This window comes from Penicillium diatomitis (genome assembly GCF_028827545.1).
Source record: "Penicillium diatomitis strain IBT 30728 chromosome Unknown utg000002l_segment0_segment0, whole genome shotgun sequence".
Classification (NCBI taxonomy): Eukaryota; Fungi; Ascomycota; class Eurotiomycetes; order Eurotiales; family Aspergillaceae; genus Penicillium; species Penicillium diatomitis.
The window spans coordinates 2,442,573-2,461,528 of NW_026623174.1; the positions used below are offsets into that span (position 1 = coordinate 2,442,573).

At 50.8% G+C, this 18,956-nt stretch overlaps 4 protein-coding genes across 4 annotated transcripts; 2 read left to right on the forward strand and 2 right to left on the reverse strand.

The window, feature by feature from the left end:
* Positions 1-509: 509 nt before the first annotated feature.
* N7539_001954 (glycoside hydrolase family 95 protein) lies at positions 510-2,765 on the reverse strand (the record flags this gene model as incomplete). Its single annotated transcript, XM_056931557.1, has 1 exon — positions 510-2,765. The coding sequence occupies one exon, from the start codon at positions 2,763-2,765 to the stop codon at positions 510-512; it is 2,256 nt and encodes a 751-aa protein (XP_056793588.1).
* A 1,034-nt stretch (positions 2,766-3,799) lies between these two features.
* Positions 3,800-5,504, forward strand: N7539_001955 (putative MFS sugar transporter protein; the record flags this gene model as incomplete). The annotated part of the gene is made up of 2 exons (XM_056931558.1): positions 3,800-4,780; positions 4,872-5,504. The coding sequence occupies 2 exons, from the start codon at positions 3,800-3,802 to the stop codon at positions 5,502-5,504; spliced, it is 1,614 nt and encodes a 537-aa protein (XP_056793589.1).
* Positions 5,505-5,839: 335 nt separating this feature from the next.
* Positions 5,840-13,010, reverse strand: N7539_001956 (putative sensor histidine kinase/response regulator; the record flags this gene model as incomplete). Its single annotated transcript, XM_056931559.1, has 2 exons — positions 5,840-9,911; positions 9,982-13,010. 2 exons carry the CDS (start codon positions 13,008-13,010, stop codon positions 5,840-5,842), a joined length of 7,101 nt encoding a protein of 2,366 aa, XP_056793590.1.
* Positions 13,011-18,215: 5,205 nt separating this feature from the next.
* On the forward strand, positions 18,216-18,761 carry N7539_001957 (uncharacterized protein; the record flags this gene model as incomplete). The annotated part of the gene is made up of 1 exon (XM_056931560.1): positions 18,216-18,761. The coding sequence occupies one exon, from the start codon at positions 18,216-18,218 to the stop codon at positions 18,759-18,761; it is 546 nt and encodes a 181-aa protein (XP_056793591.1).
* Between the last annotated feature and the right edge of the window lie 195 nt (positions 18,762-18,956).

Here is an 18,956-nt window from a genome sequence, read left to right on the forward strand (position 1 = left end):
GTCGGAGCTGTTTATTGTCCTATTATGGGTCATTGGTGGAAATACCCTATTTACCCGCAAAAGCTGGGTTGGTCAACAAAAGACGGAGCTTGCATCCGCGGTCTTTGCGGCATCCAGTGAGCCGGTTTAAGAACACAGTCCCTTAGATCCAATTAGCCAGGAGCGAAAGCGGTCCGTTCAAGCAAAGCTCGTCTTACTGAGAACCACATTCAAGATAAATTACCCGTCAGCTGAGTCGTGCACAACATAGCTAACTGCGTTGCGGCTTTTGCAACTCTCAGAGATGTGCCCGGTCATTAGCGGGAGACGACAGAGCGCACTGCAACTATCGCGGGTAGTATTTTAGAGCTATACTCACTGAGAACTCATCATCCGGCCCTGAATGAGAGCAGAGTTTGCAAATGCCCTCGAGAACTGGAACGGTGGAAATAGCCTACGCGAAAAAGAAAAGCGGGCTCTAAATTGCTCTCTGTCTGTCATTTTCCCGTGTGCTCGGGCAGTCGCCCGACTCAAGACTCACACATCTCATTCAGTAAAATGTGCTGCCCTGGACTCATAATTTGAAACGACTTTGTCCCGGTCTGATGTGGACACAGTACAGTAACTTCAAGACCAGGGCCAGGTTGATTGATAGACAAGGAGTAGACTAAACCATCCCGCCAGCTGAACGCCAATTCTGCTCCGCCGCGAGCCCGGACCCCTCGAAGAGAGCCATTCCAGCTTCTAGGGCAAGCTGGGAGAAGACGAATTACCCCTCGCTCGTGTGATTGAATCAGCATCTCGATGATGCCAGCACCACCGCCAAAATTGCCATCTATCTGGAATGGTGGATGGTTGTCGAGAAGATTCGGGAGAGTGGACTGTGAAAGCAGCAAGTCCAGATGACGTTCAGCTTCGTCCACCTCGTGAAGACGAGCATGCAGATTGATGAGCCATGCCCTGCTCCATCCCGTGTGTCCGCCGCCGTTTTCGGCTCGTCGAGTCAGCACTGCTTTACAGGCTTGAGCTAGGTCAGGGTCGCGCTCGGGTAGAATCGTGCTGCCTGGATACAATGCCCACAGATGCGAAGTATGGCGATGTCCGGGCTCAACCTCGCCATAGTCAATTGCCCACTCTTGCAGATATCCATTTAGGCTGATCTTCATTGGTGGCAGTCGAGCTTTGGCTTTGCGAGCTATCGGTACCATTGGATCGGAGAGGTTCAGAACTTTGACACAGGACTCAAATGCACTGAGTAAAGCATCGACAATCTGAATGTCGACTGTGGATCCTTCACATAAGACGCCTTTCTGGCCATTGCGGTAAAGGAATGAGTTCTCAGGCGAGACAGACGGGTTGGTGACGAGAAATGTCCCTGAAGCGTCTTCAATCAGAAAGTCCAGTATGAATTCCACGCAGCCTCTCAAGACTGGAAACATTTTCTTGAGGAACGTGAGATCTTGTGTGAACAAGAAGTGCTCCCAAATGTGGTATGAGAGCCAAGCCCCTCCGAGAGGCCAGACGGTTGCCGGCATCCATCGATCAACAGGATCGGTATCAGCCCAGATGTCAGTACAAGAATGAGATGTCCATCCTCTGCAACCATACATGAGCTTGGCGGTGCGTTTACCTGACTCAGACATTCGCTCAAGCAACTCAAAGAGAGGCCGCTCGCATTCCGCAAGGTTGCAAACGCTGGACGACCAATAGTTCATTTGCAGATTGACATTAATGGTGAACTTGGAGCCCCATGCCGGGTGAAATGAAGGATTCCAGATGCCTTGCAGATTCGCTGGTAGCGACTTCTCTCCATCACGACTGGAGGAGATGAGCAAATATCGACTATAATTGTGGTACGTCGCTACCAAGCTGGTATCTCGTGCTCCGTTTGTCAATTTTTGCTGTGTGGGGAGATCAGGTAGATTTGACGCCAGTTGTAGACTCATGCGGTGGTACAGAGACTGATAGTCCTTAACGTGCCGATCCCAGAGCTGGCTAGCATCATATTCGGCAGCCTTCTGCAGATCATGAACCGCTGCACCCTCAGGGTCTGTGTGACGGAATTTCGTCTGTGCAGTAACAAAGATCAGGGCTTCTGAACCCTTGATGATGAGATTGTTCCCAATGCTTGTCACTGAGCCGTCGGGACAAGGCTGAACGTGAACCACGCAACAACCGCTACTGCTGTTTCGGCCCCCAGGGGTAAATCGCATTCTGATAGAACTCTCCGAGATATTCAGGTCGTCCAAGTACTCATTTGTTTCAAACTCCAGCTCGCTGAATCGTGTCAGACGCAAGACATATTCCATGTCCCGCGGACCACAAACCTTGACTGCCATGGCATTATCAGGATAGCTCGCTATCGCTTCTCTACGATAAATGGCTCCTCCAAACTCGTAGGTCACATTGACGGAAGCTCTCTCAAGATCCAGCTCACGACGGTAATTCGAAACTTGGTCGAGCGGGTGCCCGAAATCCATGAAAAGAGTACCCAAGGGCTCGTAATGCCGTTGACTGATTGGGTTGGCAAAGAACGCGAGTTTTGCGATCCTTTCGGCCTCCACATGGTTTTCCTCTCGAATGGCCTTGCGCAACTCCGGAAGAAATCTCAAAGCATCGCGAGGTGTCCTATTTTGAGGTCCGCCATACCATACTGAATCTTCATTGAGCGCAAGAAGTTCGTGGTCGGTGCGGCCGTAGATCATCGCGCCAAGGCGTCCGTTCCCAATGGGAAGCGCCTCATTCCAGTCGCTTGCGGGCTGAGTGTACCATAGTTTATCACTCATGTTGCCATGTGCTCATCGGACTGAAATGTCAAGAATCAGTTAGTCTCTCTTTGATATGCTGAATCTGCTAGAATCTTGAGAAATTCACCCAGCTGTTGAACAGTCACTCGCTCAAATGTCAAGAACGCAACTGAGCTCGCGCGTAGCTCATCCAGGGGGTGTCGGCTGTTTTGGAGGTTTCCAGCAGAAAGCTGAATGTGGCATCTGAAGACAAGCATATCTGATGACCATCACGATTGATCGGGTATATAGCGGGTAATTGAGGTCCGAAGCTGGCTGGGAAGGTAATGTGGCGTCGAACCATATGCAGAAGCGAGAGGGGCTCGTGTCACGGGGTAAACAGTTACCCCAGATTTGCATGAGGCGCCAGGCAGATTGCTTTCTCGCATAACCTTGTCAGTTGACCCCGCAAAGACGTATTGGAACCAGATTAGCTCGAAAGCGCTGGGCGGCTGCGCGTCCTGCATACCTTCCTTTCTCGTGACTGGTGGAGAAACTGCACGGGGACGTCTTAGCCAGGCGCTTTGAAAGTGTCAGTTCTTCGAAAGTTGGGCCCAGTCGGGTTCATGAGGGGGTCGCATCTTCGCCTTCAATTGACACTCCCAACATAGGTTCCGTGTTCGGTCAAGCTTTAAGTTCCGCGACTTGACATAGGAAGTCCCAGGTTGCGGATAATTCCTAGACCTCAAGAATGTGTTTCTCCCGTCCAGATGTTCCAGATCCGCCACCAGGCTCAGGCGGTTCCCAATTCGAGATCGCAAGTTTACATCCCCGTGGCGGATTGAGCTTGACCGAGATGTCACAAGACCATGCAAAATACTATTGTTCAGTTTGATTTCAATCTCGAGATGAGATTGACAGCAAAAGCGAGGTTTAAAAGGATGCCCTTGACCTGACTCCTGCGCCCTTGCCCCTTGCTTTCTGCCTTCGTGATCAATCTATCCTTACCATTGACGAACAGAATCGACACCGAGAAAAGTCACCACGACATTGCCTTACGATCAGTCGGTTGACAGGCCTATCTGTGAGGCGTCATGGCGAAACAAGGCTCCTTGGGCCTCACTGAGGCCGAAATCCTCAAAGAAAAAGGCGAGGACCATGTGGAAGAAGTTGTCCTCGCACGTCTGACAGAAGAAGATCTATGGAAACTATCTGAGGAATCATTGACTGTATGGTCCTGGACCGGGGTTCGCTTATGTCTCATCATGTTTGTGCACGGCTGCAATCAAGCCGGGTTCGGCATCGACTGGGGTGTGATCAGCGGCATCAATGCTCTACCAGCATGGCACAACTATTTCGGCTTCGACACGAGCGGAAGCACATATGGCTTGATTAACGCCCTGATGAGCATTGGTACTGTCTGCGGCGCGCCTTTCATGGGATTCGCGGATGTCATTGGGCGTCGCGGGATCAACTTCACGGGAAATGCAATCGTGATCTTCGCCGCCATTCTCCAAGGATGTGCACCGAACCTACCAGCTTTTATGGCGGGTCGGTTCTTCATGGGATTTGGCACGTCGTTGATGTCCAGCTCTCAGTACATTGGAGAAATCGCCCCCATTCATCTTCGAGGTCGGATGGTTGGCTTCTTCGGCGCTTGTTTCCAAGTAGGCAGTCTGGGTTGCCTGGGTGCCATGATTGGGTTGTCCAACTTGTCCGGGAACAACGGCTGGCGTGTGCCTCTGATCCTCGAAGCTCTTTTCCCAACAATTGTCTGCTCGACGATCTACTTCCTGACTCCCGAGTCCCCGCGGTATCACGTCATGAGAGGTAATCGTCAAAAGGCAAAAGAGATCGTGGCCAAGTACCACACAACCAGCACCGATATCAACGAGCCAGTCGTGGAGATCATCGTCTCGCAAATGGAAGAATCACTGGAAAATGACCGTACAGGTTTCCGAGACTTCTGGGATTATCGTGTCTTTTTCACCAAAATGGCTCGATATCGGCTTCTGGTGCTGACGCTGTACTCCCTGTTCCAGCAGTGGTCGGGGGGCTCAATTATTACCTACTATGTGAGTAGGAGACGATGAAGAGACAGGTCTACCATTACCTATCAAGGTCGGAGACTGTGTGCAATGCTGACTGCCCCTTTTTTCTACGTAGATGGTCGACGCATTGAAGACGGTTGGCATCACTGGAAGCAAGCAACAACTTGGGATTTCCATAGGCACAACAGCAGTCTATTTTGTCTTCACCGCTGTCGGATCTTTCTTGGTCGACAAGGTTCGCAGACGTACCCTCATTTTCACAGGCTTGATCAGCATGATCGTCTTCCAGACTGCAACAACAATTACTTCATGGCAGTACAGTATGCACGCTACCAATGCCGCTGCTGCACTAACCCTTCTCTGGATTTTCCTTTTCCAGACGTTCAGTGCCACATTCGTCGCGACTATGCACAATTTGTACCCTGTTGAAATCCTCTCGTTGAGTCTCCGTGCCCGAGGCATGGGTCTCTACAGTCTGATTCAGGGTGCAGCCAGCGCTGTGCAGACCTATGGAATAAGTGTCGGCATTGCCAAAGTAGGATATAAGATTTGGGTCGTCTTTATCGTCTACAACACAGCGCAGCTCATCCTCTCGTACTTCATCTTCCCCGAGACAGGCGGGCTGAGCTTGGAGGAAATTGATACGGTGTTTGAAACACCAGGTGTTCCGCCAGTCAAAATGTCGTTGGATATTCAACGTGCGAAAAGGGAGAGACTCAGAGCAGGGACGGGTGAGGAGGCTGGATAGATTGAGGTGGGCAAGTATTACGCTTTTGTCGAGAAAATTCATGCAGCATCGGAAAGATTGTTATAATGATTCAAGACATTCGGTGTAACCGAAGAACTGTAAGGTAGAATACCAATGCTTGATAGTACTACTTCTGTCTCCGGCCGGTCATAGAAAAGAGATGCCTATTATGAAACGGTGTGGGAAATGCTCAAGTAGATACAAAAGACGCCACATGTCCAATCGAACATATCAAACTGGTAGAAACCAAACAGAATCCATGGTCAGAAAGATACAAACGCCTGGGAAAGTCTATTGGTGTGCAGTTATGCAGGGTATCATTAAAGTGCGTGAAGTCATTTTGGTGGAGGAGTCGAGAGTGGCGGCTGGTTCAGAGTGTCATCCGAGCCGGAAGATGAGACACTCGTGGGGGTCCCTGCCTCGAGGCTATCACTGCTTCGAGATTTTGTCTGGCGGATCGCCAAACGCGTGCGTGGATGGGAGGGCACAGGTGCCAGGTATCTGTCCAGTAATTCGCTCAATATAGGGGAGCGCACTGGTTTAGGAAGGTAATTGTTCATGCCAGCCTCTAGACATTTCTCTCGATCGCCTTCGATAGCGCTAGCAGTCATAGCGATCACAAGGACCTCGTTAACGTTTGGATCGGGATCTCGTCGTATTTCGCGAGTAGCGTTGTACCCGTCGAGAGTGGGCATCATGACATCCATCAGAACTACATGGAAGGGATTTCCTTGCTTGGCATTGGCACGCAGCGCATCAACAGCCTGTTTGCCATCGCTGTAAGCCTCGCATTGAAGACCAAGGCTCGTGACAAATTTGACAGCGATTTTTTGGTTGATAGGATTATCTTCGGCGATGCAGACACGAATTTGATCCCGAGGAATTTGAGTGAGGTCCCGCGCTTTGGCCCGAGAAGGTTCCGCAATCTCTGCATGATGAAGATCCTGGTGCCAAGGTGTCTGCACATTTGACTTCTTCGGAGCCTTGTTGAAGACTAGATGGAATGTCACCGTTGTTCCTACTCCAAGGGTCGAATCTAGCCAAATCGCGCCGCCGAGAACGTCCTCGATGATCGCCTTGCAAATACTCAATCCCAACCCACTACCGCCATATGATCTCTCGGTGGATGGATCGGCTTGGGAGAATGGCCGGAACAGGCGTGCCTTTTGTTCCTCGGGAATACCAATACCAGTATCGGCAACAGAGCACTCCAACCGCACACGTCCTTTCGCTTCCCTCACGGCCTTTGCTCTCACGGTGACGGATCCTTTGGGTGTGAACTTGTAACTGTTGCTCAGCAAATTCATGAAAATCTGATGAAGACGGACCGGGTCACCGAGCACCACCAACTCGGGTGGAACACGTTCCAGATCTTCAATTGTCTGTAAACCACGTTCACGGTGGGTGTATCGAAGCGCGCGTATGACCTCACTGATCGTCTCTTTCAAATTCAGCGGAACCGTGGACATTTTCATTTTGCCAGCTTCCAACTTGGAGAAATCGAGTATGTCGTTAATGAGGGTGAGCAGAGTGTCAGCACAGACACGGATTGACTCAACGTAATCATCCTGTTCTTTATTGAGAGCGGTTGCCTTTAGCAACTCAGAAAGACCGATAACGCCATTCATCGGTGTGCGTAGGTCATGAGATATGTTGGCTAAGAAAATCGACTTGGCACGAGCGGCATCTTCTTTCAGCTTGACGTTGTGTTTTGCTTCGGCTTCTGCCACTTTGGCCTTCTGCTCTGCCTCGCGGGCTTGGGCAAGAGCTCTCTTTTGGGACTCGATCATGGAAACATTTTTTGCGCTGACCTTACGGATCTCTCGGAAGAGCAGCGCATTCGACAGAGAAATTCCAATCTGGTTGCACAGTAGATGAAGCACAACTACATTGCGTTGAGTGAACCAATTTGGCTTTCCCTCGAGGTGTATAATGCCGAGCAGCTGATCACTCTGGACGATAGGCAGAGCAATGACAGAACGACCAAGTGGGAAATTTGCATGGTAGACTTCGCTCACATTAGAGAATCGCTCATCTTCGAGCACGTTATGAACCAAGACCTCCTCCTTGGTGCGCATAACATAGAATATGATCTCCTGGGCCATGCGCCCTTCGAACTCTGCGAGTGGGAGCCCGTCTGGGAATGACTTTGGGTACTTTTCTGCGTCCGCAGCGGCCGCGATTGCGAAGCCTTGCTCCTCGAACTCGGTAGCAATGACGGCAAATTCAAAGCCATTGCATGAGTCCATTATCATTTCTAGCATCTTGGTGAAAAGCTTGTCAATCTGAAGTTCCGAGGACATCACTTGGCTGGATTCGAGTATGCTCGACAAGTCAATGATATCAAGGCCGACGCTCGAAATGTCCAGAGATTTTTGACCTAGGTCTACTCTGCTCTGCTCGATCCAGCGACGACGTCTGTCCTCTTCCTCTAGCTGTGATGGCAACGTGATCTCTTCCTGCGGAGTGACACGTGAAATCTCCACCAAGGCATCAACAGTTTGACATCCAATGTCCATGGTTCTCGATGAAGTCGCAGTCTTTAGCAGCCACTCGTGCTTCTCCGTAATAATCTGAGCTTTTCCACCTGCGCTTATGGCAGTCCATGCAGAGATGGCATCTTTCATCATTGCACGAGCCGCCCGCTTAGCTCCGCGTCGGACGAGGAATTCGCCTTGAAGTTCCAGAGCGAGCGCTTCCTCCAAGAGCCAGCCATGTACTTGGCAATGATCTACTGCTGATTCATATGATTGAATGGCAGTGCTGTAATCTTTCTGCACCTCGCTGATCAAAGCTTCCAAAAGCAAGGCCCACATGCCGTAATTCGCGTCAGAACAGCTCCGCGCGAAGTCAATCTCGGCTTTGTACAACAAGATCTTGTCCATATCGTCATCACTCAGGCCGAGGGACGGATTCTCGTTATGCAGTGTGAGAAGTGACAGCGAAAGATAGAAGTAAACCAGATAGGAGACGCGTGCAGACCACAGCCTGTGGGCGGTCTTCAGTAGCTTGGTACCCACTTGCACCGCCTTAGCATGATGACCGAACAAGAAAAGAGGGATCATAGCAAAGCCAAAGTACGTGTCCCGAGGCTTGTCCGCGTTGCTCGCATTTTCGCCCAGCCAAGTAATGTATTCCGAGGTCTGGTGCTCCTCGTCTGATAGCACGTTGTCTGCATCCCTGAATTCTGTCTTCCCTTGGAGTGCACGGGCAACTTGACGAATCGCGATGATACTTGCTCCGCCACGCGTATCTTCTTTCCAGTTTGGCACATCTTCAGGTGTCTCCTGGCAAAAAGCCTCGAGCTGACTCATGTCATGTCCAAGAGAAAGCCGGGTCACAGCCATCGAGGAGATGCTGACGAGAGAAATGTAGGGGTCGCCAATAGTAAATGATGTCTCCAGAGACGCCTCGATCGCAGGAAGAATCGATGACATGGGAACGCGCAGGTGACTGACATAGAGATTATGAACCAAGGAGCCTCGACTTTGAGTCCACACATCTGGGCACCTTTCTAACATAGAAATGGATGCATTGCTAAGCCTGAAGCCGAATGTAAGATCTTTGAAACGACTGAGTGCAATCATTGCAAGGTGAGAACAGCCAATGGAGGTCTGTGAAAACCCCCCCCTAAATATGTGAATATTCATCATCTCTATCGCCATTCGATAGAAGGTTTGAGAATCATCCCAATAAGTGACCGACATCGCCTCGGCCATCACTGCGCCAATGGTGATCACAACAGGGTCTTCACTCAACGGTCTTCGCACGATAGCTTCCAGATCAGCGGATTCGAGATATGCTTTGAGCTTCTGAAAAGCGACGTCACAGTCCTCGAAGGAGGTGGGAGTGCGGAGGTGGACGCCGAGCTCATCAAGACAGGTCAACAGGGCGTCCATCGACCGATGGTGATCCCGGCCTTGGGCATAAATTTTGGCCGAAATGATCCACGCCTTAGATTTGCTAATGGCATCCTTCGCGTTCGTAAAGACAGCTTGGATCAACGCTAGAGCTTCTTGAGTGTTACCCAGGGACCATGTCGTTTCAGCAGATGCAATGAATAAGCGCAGAGTCTCCTCGTAGTAGACATCAGATCGGCGGTCGTCCCAAGGGCAATCTTGGAGAAGCTCAATACAATGGCGGAAATACCAAAGTGCGGTGGGCCGAGCGCCTGATTGAGCCGCAGTCTGTCCAGCTTCCCACAAAATTTTCCGGTATTCAATGCGCCGCGCAAATCGTGATTTAAGAAGGCGCGACGAGAGTGCCACGTGATGAGCCATCGAATAGCGGCTGCGGTGGTCGTGATAGTACTTCATCAAGGCTTGAGAGATGATAAAGTGCATCTTTTCAACATTGCGACTCTCACTTAATAAGAGTGTGGCTTGAGAAAGGCGGTCATTGGCGAATCTAAATCACGACGTCAGCAAACCGGGAAAAGAAAACAAAGTGAAGGATGGATGTTTATCCCAGTCCTTACTTGAACTCGTCATCAGTTTTGCCTGGAACAAGAAGATTCGATTGAACCAAGTACTGCAACCCAATGACCGTATCACCTTCAGATTGTCGCAGCAATGTAATATTATGAGGACAGGTGAGATCCAGTCCTTCTGAGTGACCGTCAGTGAATGTTTCATTTTCACCTGATGAAAACAAAAACTCGCTGGTCAAAAGCTTTTGTACTAGCGAGAAAGAGAAAGGGCTTCCAATCAAAGCCCCCCATACTAGAATGGAGCGAGCAGCGATGGGAATCTCCTGAAGTCGCTTCGCAAGGAATCCTAGGCCAAGGCCCTCGCCATATACGGGAGCCACGAATTCGGTGAAGATTCGATCAAGGTCGAACATCCATTTCGAGTCCTTCCAGGAGTACCAAATGCAGTTTTTTCTGTAGCATGTCTCCAGCATGACTCTCAGATAGAAAGGATTTCCTTGGCTTTTCTCTTGAACGACAGCTGCCAGCGGGGTGAGTGTTGGATTCGGGGCCTGATGCATTGCCGCAGCAACGAAGTGCATGATTTCTGTCTCCCGTAGAGGATGGAGTTCAATTCGTGTGACGTTGGGGTTCTCAGACTCAAAGAGTGCTCGAACATTGTCAGGTGTTATCTCATCCTTGCGGCTTGTAAGAATGAGAACACAAGGCAGCTTGACGCGAATGATGTTCATGATAAGCTCGAGACTCTCGTCATCCGAATACTCCAGATCGTCGAGGCACACAACCATTAACTTGAATTGACACAATGTCCTGAGTATCTCCAGAAATATGTCCATCAGTCGCATGTTGTTTGAAGCTGCATTTGCCAAGAAGAACTCTGCCGATGTCTGGCCTTGATTAAGACTGGGTATCTGAATCCGATTGGCGAGTTCATTGGCTTGTCGGTCCGGCCCGGCCAGTGTTTGGGCTATCGATGTCTTCGGCGATACGGGATTATACTTGGACCCAGGAGAAAGCAATTGCTCAGGAAGGTCAAGAACTTTGTGGAGGGTCGGCCACATAGGCCGCAACGCGAGGCGCACACTTTCATGGTATTCTGTGGTGACATCTCGCTCGGAGAAGATTTGCCGAAGAAGGCTGGCGAGAACCTTGGCGAACGGCTCGAACGGCACCCGTTTGACACGATCCAGGCGTGTTATAGCAATATAACCAGACTTCCGGATGATCGGTTGAACTCGATTCAATAGATCAGTTTTGCCGATTCCCGCAGCACCGCTGATTGCAATGACTTCACATCGTCCTGTCCGTCGTGACTTGCCCCCAATCTTTTGCTTCGATAGAGCACCTATGGACTCCAACGAAGCGAATGGATGAGGATTCGGCAGGCTGCTGGAAGTTCCGCTAGGTGCAGAGCTTGTTTCACGCTCAGTGTACTGGGAAGAACGTGAGTGAGATGGGCTCTGCAACTTTTGCGTGCTTAACGTGGCTGAACCTTGCGGGGAAAAGTCGAAGTTCGGTGGGAGCTGGATTTGTTTAGGCGGCTGAAACCCGTTCTCACTATGCGCCGCGGAATCTTGTGTGCTGACATGAGATAAATGATGCCCAGTTGAAGTCGAAAGCGCCCGCGGTGGCAAGTGAAATGACCCCGAGTCGCTTGAGATTGATGCTAGATCAAAGCTGTCCACGCGACCTTCTGAAAAGGAAGAATTTGAGGCGAGAGCGTGACCGGTTGAGGGACTCTGAGTAAATGCCTTGGCGAAAGCAATCTCCTGGCGTCTATGGACCTTGTTGACCACATTCAAGATCGTGTCCAATTCTGTCTGGCGTCCAAACATCTGCGACGGAAGAGTGAAGAATGATGACACATCACTCTGCGCAATTTGAAATTTGCTGAGTGCTTCGCTCTCCCCATCTCCCAGCAACTGTGCTATTTGCATCAAGTCCCTTTTCACAGACGAGATAGTATTGTACCGATCATGAACAATCTTCTGTGTCATTTTCTGGACCACTGCCGAAAGACCATCAGGCACGTCTAGCCGTTTCGATGAGACCGGAGTCAACCTTTTTCCCAGCACATTCTGAACAACCTCCACCGGGTCGGCGCCATCGAAGGGCAATCTTCCTACCAGCATCGACCAGAATAATAAGCCAAGAGCATAGATATCGGTACGGCTGTCTGGTTCCGTAGGCATTCTGCCAGTTTGCTCGGGGGCAATAAACTGAAGCTTGTATTTCGCTCCGAGTTCACGGGAGACGGAAGACCAGCCTTCACTGAGAACATTGTCGAAGGATCTAGCACCGTTGCCGATATTCGCGAGCTTTACTGCCCCGGTTTCAGCGCTAAAATGAAACGCGTCGCCACGAATCTCTCCATGCACTGTCTTGACACCGTAGTGGAGAATTTCTAAGCAGTCGCAAGCGCCGATGGCAAAATCCAGAAATGCTGGCAATGGTATTTGCTCGCTGGGCGTGGTATTGTTGTCGCCTTTCATCCCGGCGGCAAATGACGCCGGGCCGAACGTGACCAGATCTCTTAATCGGTCATGACCAGGAGATTCGAAAATTGCCACGAGAAGTGTACCTGAATCCCCGGGCTCTGGGGAGAGACGTACCAGGTCGATTGGTCTGATTATATGATTGCAATCTGGGTCTGATGACTGCACAATCGATTTGATCATGTGGAACTCCCGCTCAAGTCTGATGACGTTCGTTGATACGCGTGCGACCACCGGGACCCAGATTTGCTCCTGCTCACCGCGCGCTAGAGAGATATCACTACTGGTTTCACTGATGCTGGTTGTTCGAGGGTTGCGCGCGGAGGAGGGACTTTCGATTTTGGGGGAGTAGCGTGTCAGGCTGGACGGACCCGAGGACGCTGGGGTGGAGGAGGTTGCAATCGGGGTTGAAATGTCTGTTTCTACCACATGACAGACACCATGAATATGCCAATGATTGTAAGTTGAATGGAACGGCTCTATGGAAGGATCCCATTTGTACCCAGGCAGATGACCAAGCCTTTCAAAAAGCCGCGTTGGCGGGAGCGGCAGGTCATCGCCGATCAGATGGCTTTCTTCCATCTCCTTGTCTGTGATCGAAGCTGTAGCCACTGCGGCACTCCACGGCTACCTGTCTCGATCAGGCGTCTCGACAGTTCGGTGGCGGGTGAGCGCTCAGCCTGTACAAGTTGGTGGCACGAGAGCAGTGAATTCGACATGGGACCGCCTGACGAAAGCGGCTTTGAGCGGGTTTCGTTATCGCGCGAGTGAAGATGCTCTCAGCAGCTCCGGGCCAGCCACACGACAGGACTGATTCTCTGTTGAAGCCCCTTCTTGGTTAATGATGATAGAGGCCTCACTTGACCAAGTCCAAAAAGGGATCTCGACCGAACAGCAAGAAGGTGGTGCAATGACCGCAGGTATACTGATTGTGACCGGCGGGCAGTTTCCAGACCAGGTGGGGATATAACGGAGAATTTGTTTTTGCGGCCGTTTGGTCTGGGCGGAGTCCCTGTGGGGTTTGAAGCTGGCATGCAAGACTTTGGGATGCCGGCACAGACCGTCGATCCCACCAAAGACATTTCTGCCCTTCAGGCCGAAATCCGAGATGTCGGTCAAGTGGAGTCGTCAACCCCTCGAGTCAAGAAGCTGTCGACGACCGGGATGCTTCAATTGCGATGGGTCCCTCACCGGAGATGGCCCGTACAATGCGCTCTTGAGCTTTCAAAGCGGCCCTGGGCCTCCGATGTTGTCATGAATGCCGAATCGCTTCCATAGGCAACCGCTTGGCCATCATTTATATCCACCAGATTGACATCAAACCCGATCCTTGTGCCACCCAAGGGAGGAAATCACACTAAGATGAAGGATTGCCTGGGCGTCATCACACAATAAATGGATGTATTCAAGGTACACTACTCGATCAAGGAGCGCCAAGAGACCGAATTGGCAATTCTACTAGAAGTCGCGCGTGCAAAGGAAGACCAGCGCGTACCATGCTTGGGCAGTTGTGTCAGAGTGAGACAAGTATTGGAGAAGACAAAAAACCGGTGGCTAACGTGTGCAGATTGATAAGAAGTTCCCTTCTCCGGGCCATATCTGCGGTTTTCTTGCTTTCATCTGGACAGCCGACTGATTCATCACGCCTTTACGACTAGCCCTAACCAGAATCGAGGCGACTCAGTTTTCGAAGCTAGACGCCCGGCTTGCTACCCCGTAACATATATACGGTAAGTGAAAGGTGCTTGGCTCACTGAAACATAATCGAGGAGAAAGCTTGCGTAGACAGCCACTCCAGCGTAATACATAAATATCAAGTTGTGTCGATGTACAAAGATCGAATCTGTGAAGTTAGGTCACTTTCAGCCTCATCCGCTGGTCTTAAGGTTGGTTTCGATAGACCAAAGATACACTTTCAAGAGCTGACCAGGTTCGGTAGGTCTTCATGGGAAAATTCGATCGTGTCAGGTCTCGGAGGTCCGGGCAATGAAATGAGTTTCTTTACCTGGCTCCATCAACCCAAGTATGTTGGAATTACTTCGGTGAAAATGTAGATATGTCGCATTTTGCCAGTGTCGCCTTTTATATTGAATCGACGTAGTGGAAAAGAATAACTGGGGGCGTGTGAGGCAGAAGAGAGCTCAGTAGGATCTCAGTAGGATCTCAGTAGGATCTCAGTAATCCTACTGAGCTGTAGTCACCTGTGTGAGACATGGACCCTAATGGTGCCGGGAAACGATGAGACCTTAAGAGAGCCGCGGCTCGGAAACATTGAATCTTTGGTAAAGCCGGACATACTTCGGAATTTCTATCGGCCTGCGCAGTGCGCACCATCTTGATCGACCACTGCACGGGCGGAGCTAATCTGGAAAGGTGGCATAGTAGTGGATGTGCTACGCTTAGTCTTACAACTAGTCGCCCTGGCCTTGATTCACAGGGTGAAAAACCAGGCGCCCAAGCTCAAGGCGCCCAATCAAACCCTCAACGGCGTACGGCAGACTCCTGGTGTTTAGAGCAACCGTGAAAAAGTCAACGATGGACCAGGGCTCAGCTGTCAATTCTGGGCCATCCTCGTGTTCCACCCTTTGTTGATCTAGTGAGGACGGTCAATTAAAATCTACATGTTGTCGCAGTGTCCACACCTCAGTTTGATGTCAATTCGTAATGCATCCCTGTCGGCGTGATGTTTCATAACTTCGTTGAATACTTGCAATGAATTGTACATGGCTAGGTACCTACTACCTAGCACAGCCGGCCGTTCCGCCAGAACCGGTGAAAGCCGCTGGCGAAGGATCATATTCGCTTGCGGGCATTTCAGCCTCGCAAGCATTGTGACGTACGTGTCTGGGGAAACTGAGAGAGTGACGGTAGAAGGCATAATTAATGGACCTCACCGAGTGCTCCTAGTCTACAGGATTTATCGAGCAGGAACGAGGGTCTGCCTGCTGTCAAGGCCACGACTCCCTTAGCTGATGGTCCCTGTTCTTGTTAACCTTATTCGTCACCGCGAGGGCTGGCCTTTGTCGAATCTTCACATATTGTGCCTCACGCGAGGTCCTTCATATACTAAAGGGTCGCCCTCGGCGAAGATCGCGTCCCACGTGATACTCGCCCTTTAGACGTGAGCATGTCGATCGCATGACTGAAAGTTTGGGCTGCACTGTATCTCTCGCACAAAGTCTTGAGCTAATCTGCGCCTGAGATTGACTCCGTCGCCTGGGCGGCATGGCGTCGGCAATTCTGGCCAGCCAAGCAAAGTGGGCTGTCAATTTTAGCCCACTTTGAGTGACGAAGGCCAGAAACCCCCCAGCCACAGTTGGGTGTCCACACTCCACAATAGCAAACCCGGGCTAAGAATAATCCAGGAACGCTTTGGCCGAGGGTCATTTCGGGGGGATTCTGACATGAATGCTGAACTTATTGTAGTCAATAGGATAGACTACTTTGGTACTTTGTTCGTTGCAGAACTTCATTGTTGCAAGTGCCAGTCTCTTCGGCGAGCTCCTGCTCGACACTTCGGCACGTGGGTCCAGATGTCCCGCCCCTTACAACACCCCACTGTAGCACGGCAGAGGGTTGAACTCTTCGTGTGTATCACTATCCATGATCCATGATCCATGATCCATGGCCCATGGACTATGGAGTATGGACTATGGAATTTTGGGGCATTCCGATATGGGACATGTTAAGCCACACTCGTTTCACCAGCCTGCCAGTGGCACCGTTTACTTCACTCATAAGTCCCGATTGGACAGTGTCTTTGAGGACTTCAGATTAGGTTAATGGGGAAAACTCAAACGAAAGCTGTAACAGAGTCAACCCTTGAGAGTCGAGGAAGCTGTGCATCTTCCAGCGCATGGATGAGCCATCGCCCTATGTATTTTGCATTCCGTGTGCTGCAGCTTATATTGCTACCGGCCAGAGGCATCTAGATCTGCCACCTTCACGGCGCATACTGGCTATTTCTGACCGCATCATCAAAACCATCCTCCCGCCAGTTGGCGTTGGTGACGGACTATGTACTTTTCACTAAATGGTTTAGTAATTTTACCGGCGCAAGGCGCCTGCAGTAGGTAGTAGGTGCTAGGTATTAGGTAGTCCTCAGGCCACCTAATCTATTTCTGACAGAGGCTGTTCATGCATGTGTATTCTCAAGACTCGCCTGGTTCCTCTTGCCTTGTCTTGCCTTCGACCTTCACCCCAGCTGGAGGTCAACTGGGCTCAAGCGATATTTCATCTGGAGAGGCCTCTGAGGTTCCAGGCGTACCTCATGATCTCTCATCCTCCGCTATCAACAGGTCTAGGCTACTTAGCTATGCATTATCTGAACTCCGAGGCGGTTGTACTATACATCTGTTCGAATTGGTAATGGGAAAGCCGATGACGATTTGGACTTCCTATAGTTACAGTTCGGACTCTCCGATATAAGAGAATGAGATCAGTTCGACCTTTAGATGCCGGTCTTACGGTGTACCGTGGGCAGTAGGACTATGGTAGTTGGGGATCTAGGGATTGGTCCATCGTCATTTCAGTGTCCGGGCAGGAAGCTAGAGTAAGGGCCTAGACATGATGATCGACGTGCTGGGAGTGTGAACATGACCCGCCTCCGGCCGGATTTACCGTAGTGCAGTGCTTACTTAATAAGTCAACAGTGCCTGAGTACTTAGGTACAGTACATAAACTACTACCTAACTACGTTACTGAGTAGTTAGTTGCTAACCAGTTACTAGTTACTAACTAGTAGTTAGTAACCTAGTAGTACTGTGCTACCCGACTGTAGTTAGTAGTAACACATAACGTACTACCATAGTACCGACTCACCGAGTACTGACGAGTTACTAACGACTGACCGCTGACTACTGACTACCGAAGATCTAATATCGGATGAGTCTTTCTCTTCTCCAGTTGAGCCAATGAAAATATTGAACACTTGCGTGGTGGACAAGATGTACGAATTTAGGATTTCTCCTGAGAGCCTGCAAGTTGCATCGCGAGAAGCTCCCGACGCTAGTCACCGTCACCCGGGCACTTCGGAAAGGTCACGTGGAATGACCAGCTGCGGTGTGCACCTCTCGGTCCATTTCCGTCGGTTCTGTCAAACTTCACCGATCAGATTCCGTCATTGGCAAATGCCACTTCTTCAGCCAGTCAATCGGCTGATTCAGGAAAGAGCATCGCATTACTAGAACTATCTATGAGATTGGTTTATTTATTTATTTTTTTCAAAACAAAACAGCCACTTCATGTGGTGATATCATTCCCACAGGCAAAAGTCTAGTCAGGTGGAGGAAGCACCGCAGGTGAGAAACGTCTGGCTCAGTATTGGCACTTAAATATATGTACCTGTTTGGTTCCCGCGACGCCACGGACAACATTCCATACTATGGAAGGTAAAGACCTCACTTCTACTGGAGGCATTCGACAGAGTAACAGCTACTAGGTACGGCCAGCTGGAGGACTCTGAGCCTCATTCCTGTCTGTCCAAGTCCTTCTTCTATCCCATCCATGCTCCCTTTGGGCTTCCATCGGTGCCCCGTCCCAGGAAGTCAGCTGATACCCTGGGGCCTGTTTGAGATCCACTACAGAGGCAAAGATGCCCCTTATTTATCGAATCATCAGGTGTACAGGTCCAACCACCACCTAACTCACACACACACATACATACACACACTGGGCCTGTAGGAGAGCTTCAAGTACTGCCGTCCATCTGAATGTATTCGGATGAGCTTGCCGTAGCACCCGTACCCGTACTCTTGTAACCAGGTTGGTGGCTTATGGGCTTGAAAGATGGGGGGGGAGACAATCAAGCCACTGTACCCAAGGCCATCTTTAATCCACTTTATTCTTCCCCTTCGAGATTGCCAGGGCCATGCGCTACGTCATTTCCCTCCCCCCGGAGACGGACCGTCGAACACCAACGAGTCCACTTTTTTGGCTTGTCATCCACTGGGCGATCTCGCAGTTCGGTCGGCGGGTACTGACGCCAACTCCCAGACTTCCACCCACCCCCCCGTTCGCTCAAAACCAAAAGAGGGTAACGAGACCAACGGTGAGAGGACCGCTCCGGGCAGCCACGGGCTCTGTATGCACATTCAACTGCGACTTCGATCACCAAGGCCTCTCATCACCTTCCTCCGTGCGCATCAGGCACCTCTTCCCATCCGTCAATCGCTCCTCTGGCCATCGATGGTCCTGCAACCCTCGGCTTCAAGGACCACACAATTCATCCTCTCCCGAACGCGCACCTCACAGCGACCGCGGGTGTCCTCGAGCGAGTTGGTCCAGGGCCGGTTCCTCGTCAACTCTGACAGCACAGACGTCTCTCACGTCTAAAGTCGCCGGTACAAGAAGTTCACGATTTCCCACTCGATCGGTCTGTCGGCCTCGCCTTGACATACCTTTTCGTTACCGAGTCAATTCTCTGTCATTCGGGTTTACGCTATCGGCTTGCACCAGCCGCCTTCGCTTGACTGGCGCCTTCTCCCTCGCCCTCGCCGACAAGGCCTCCTTTTGACGGACCTCCGTGGC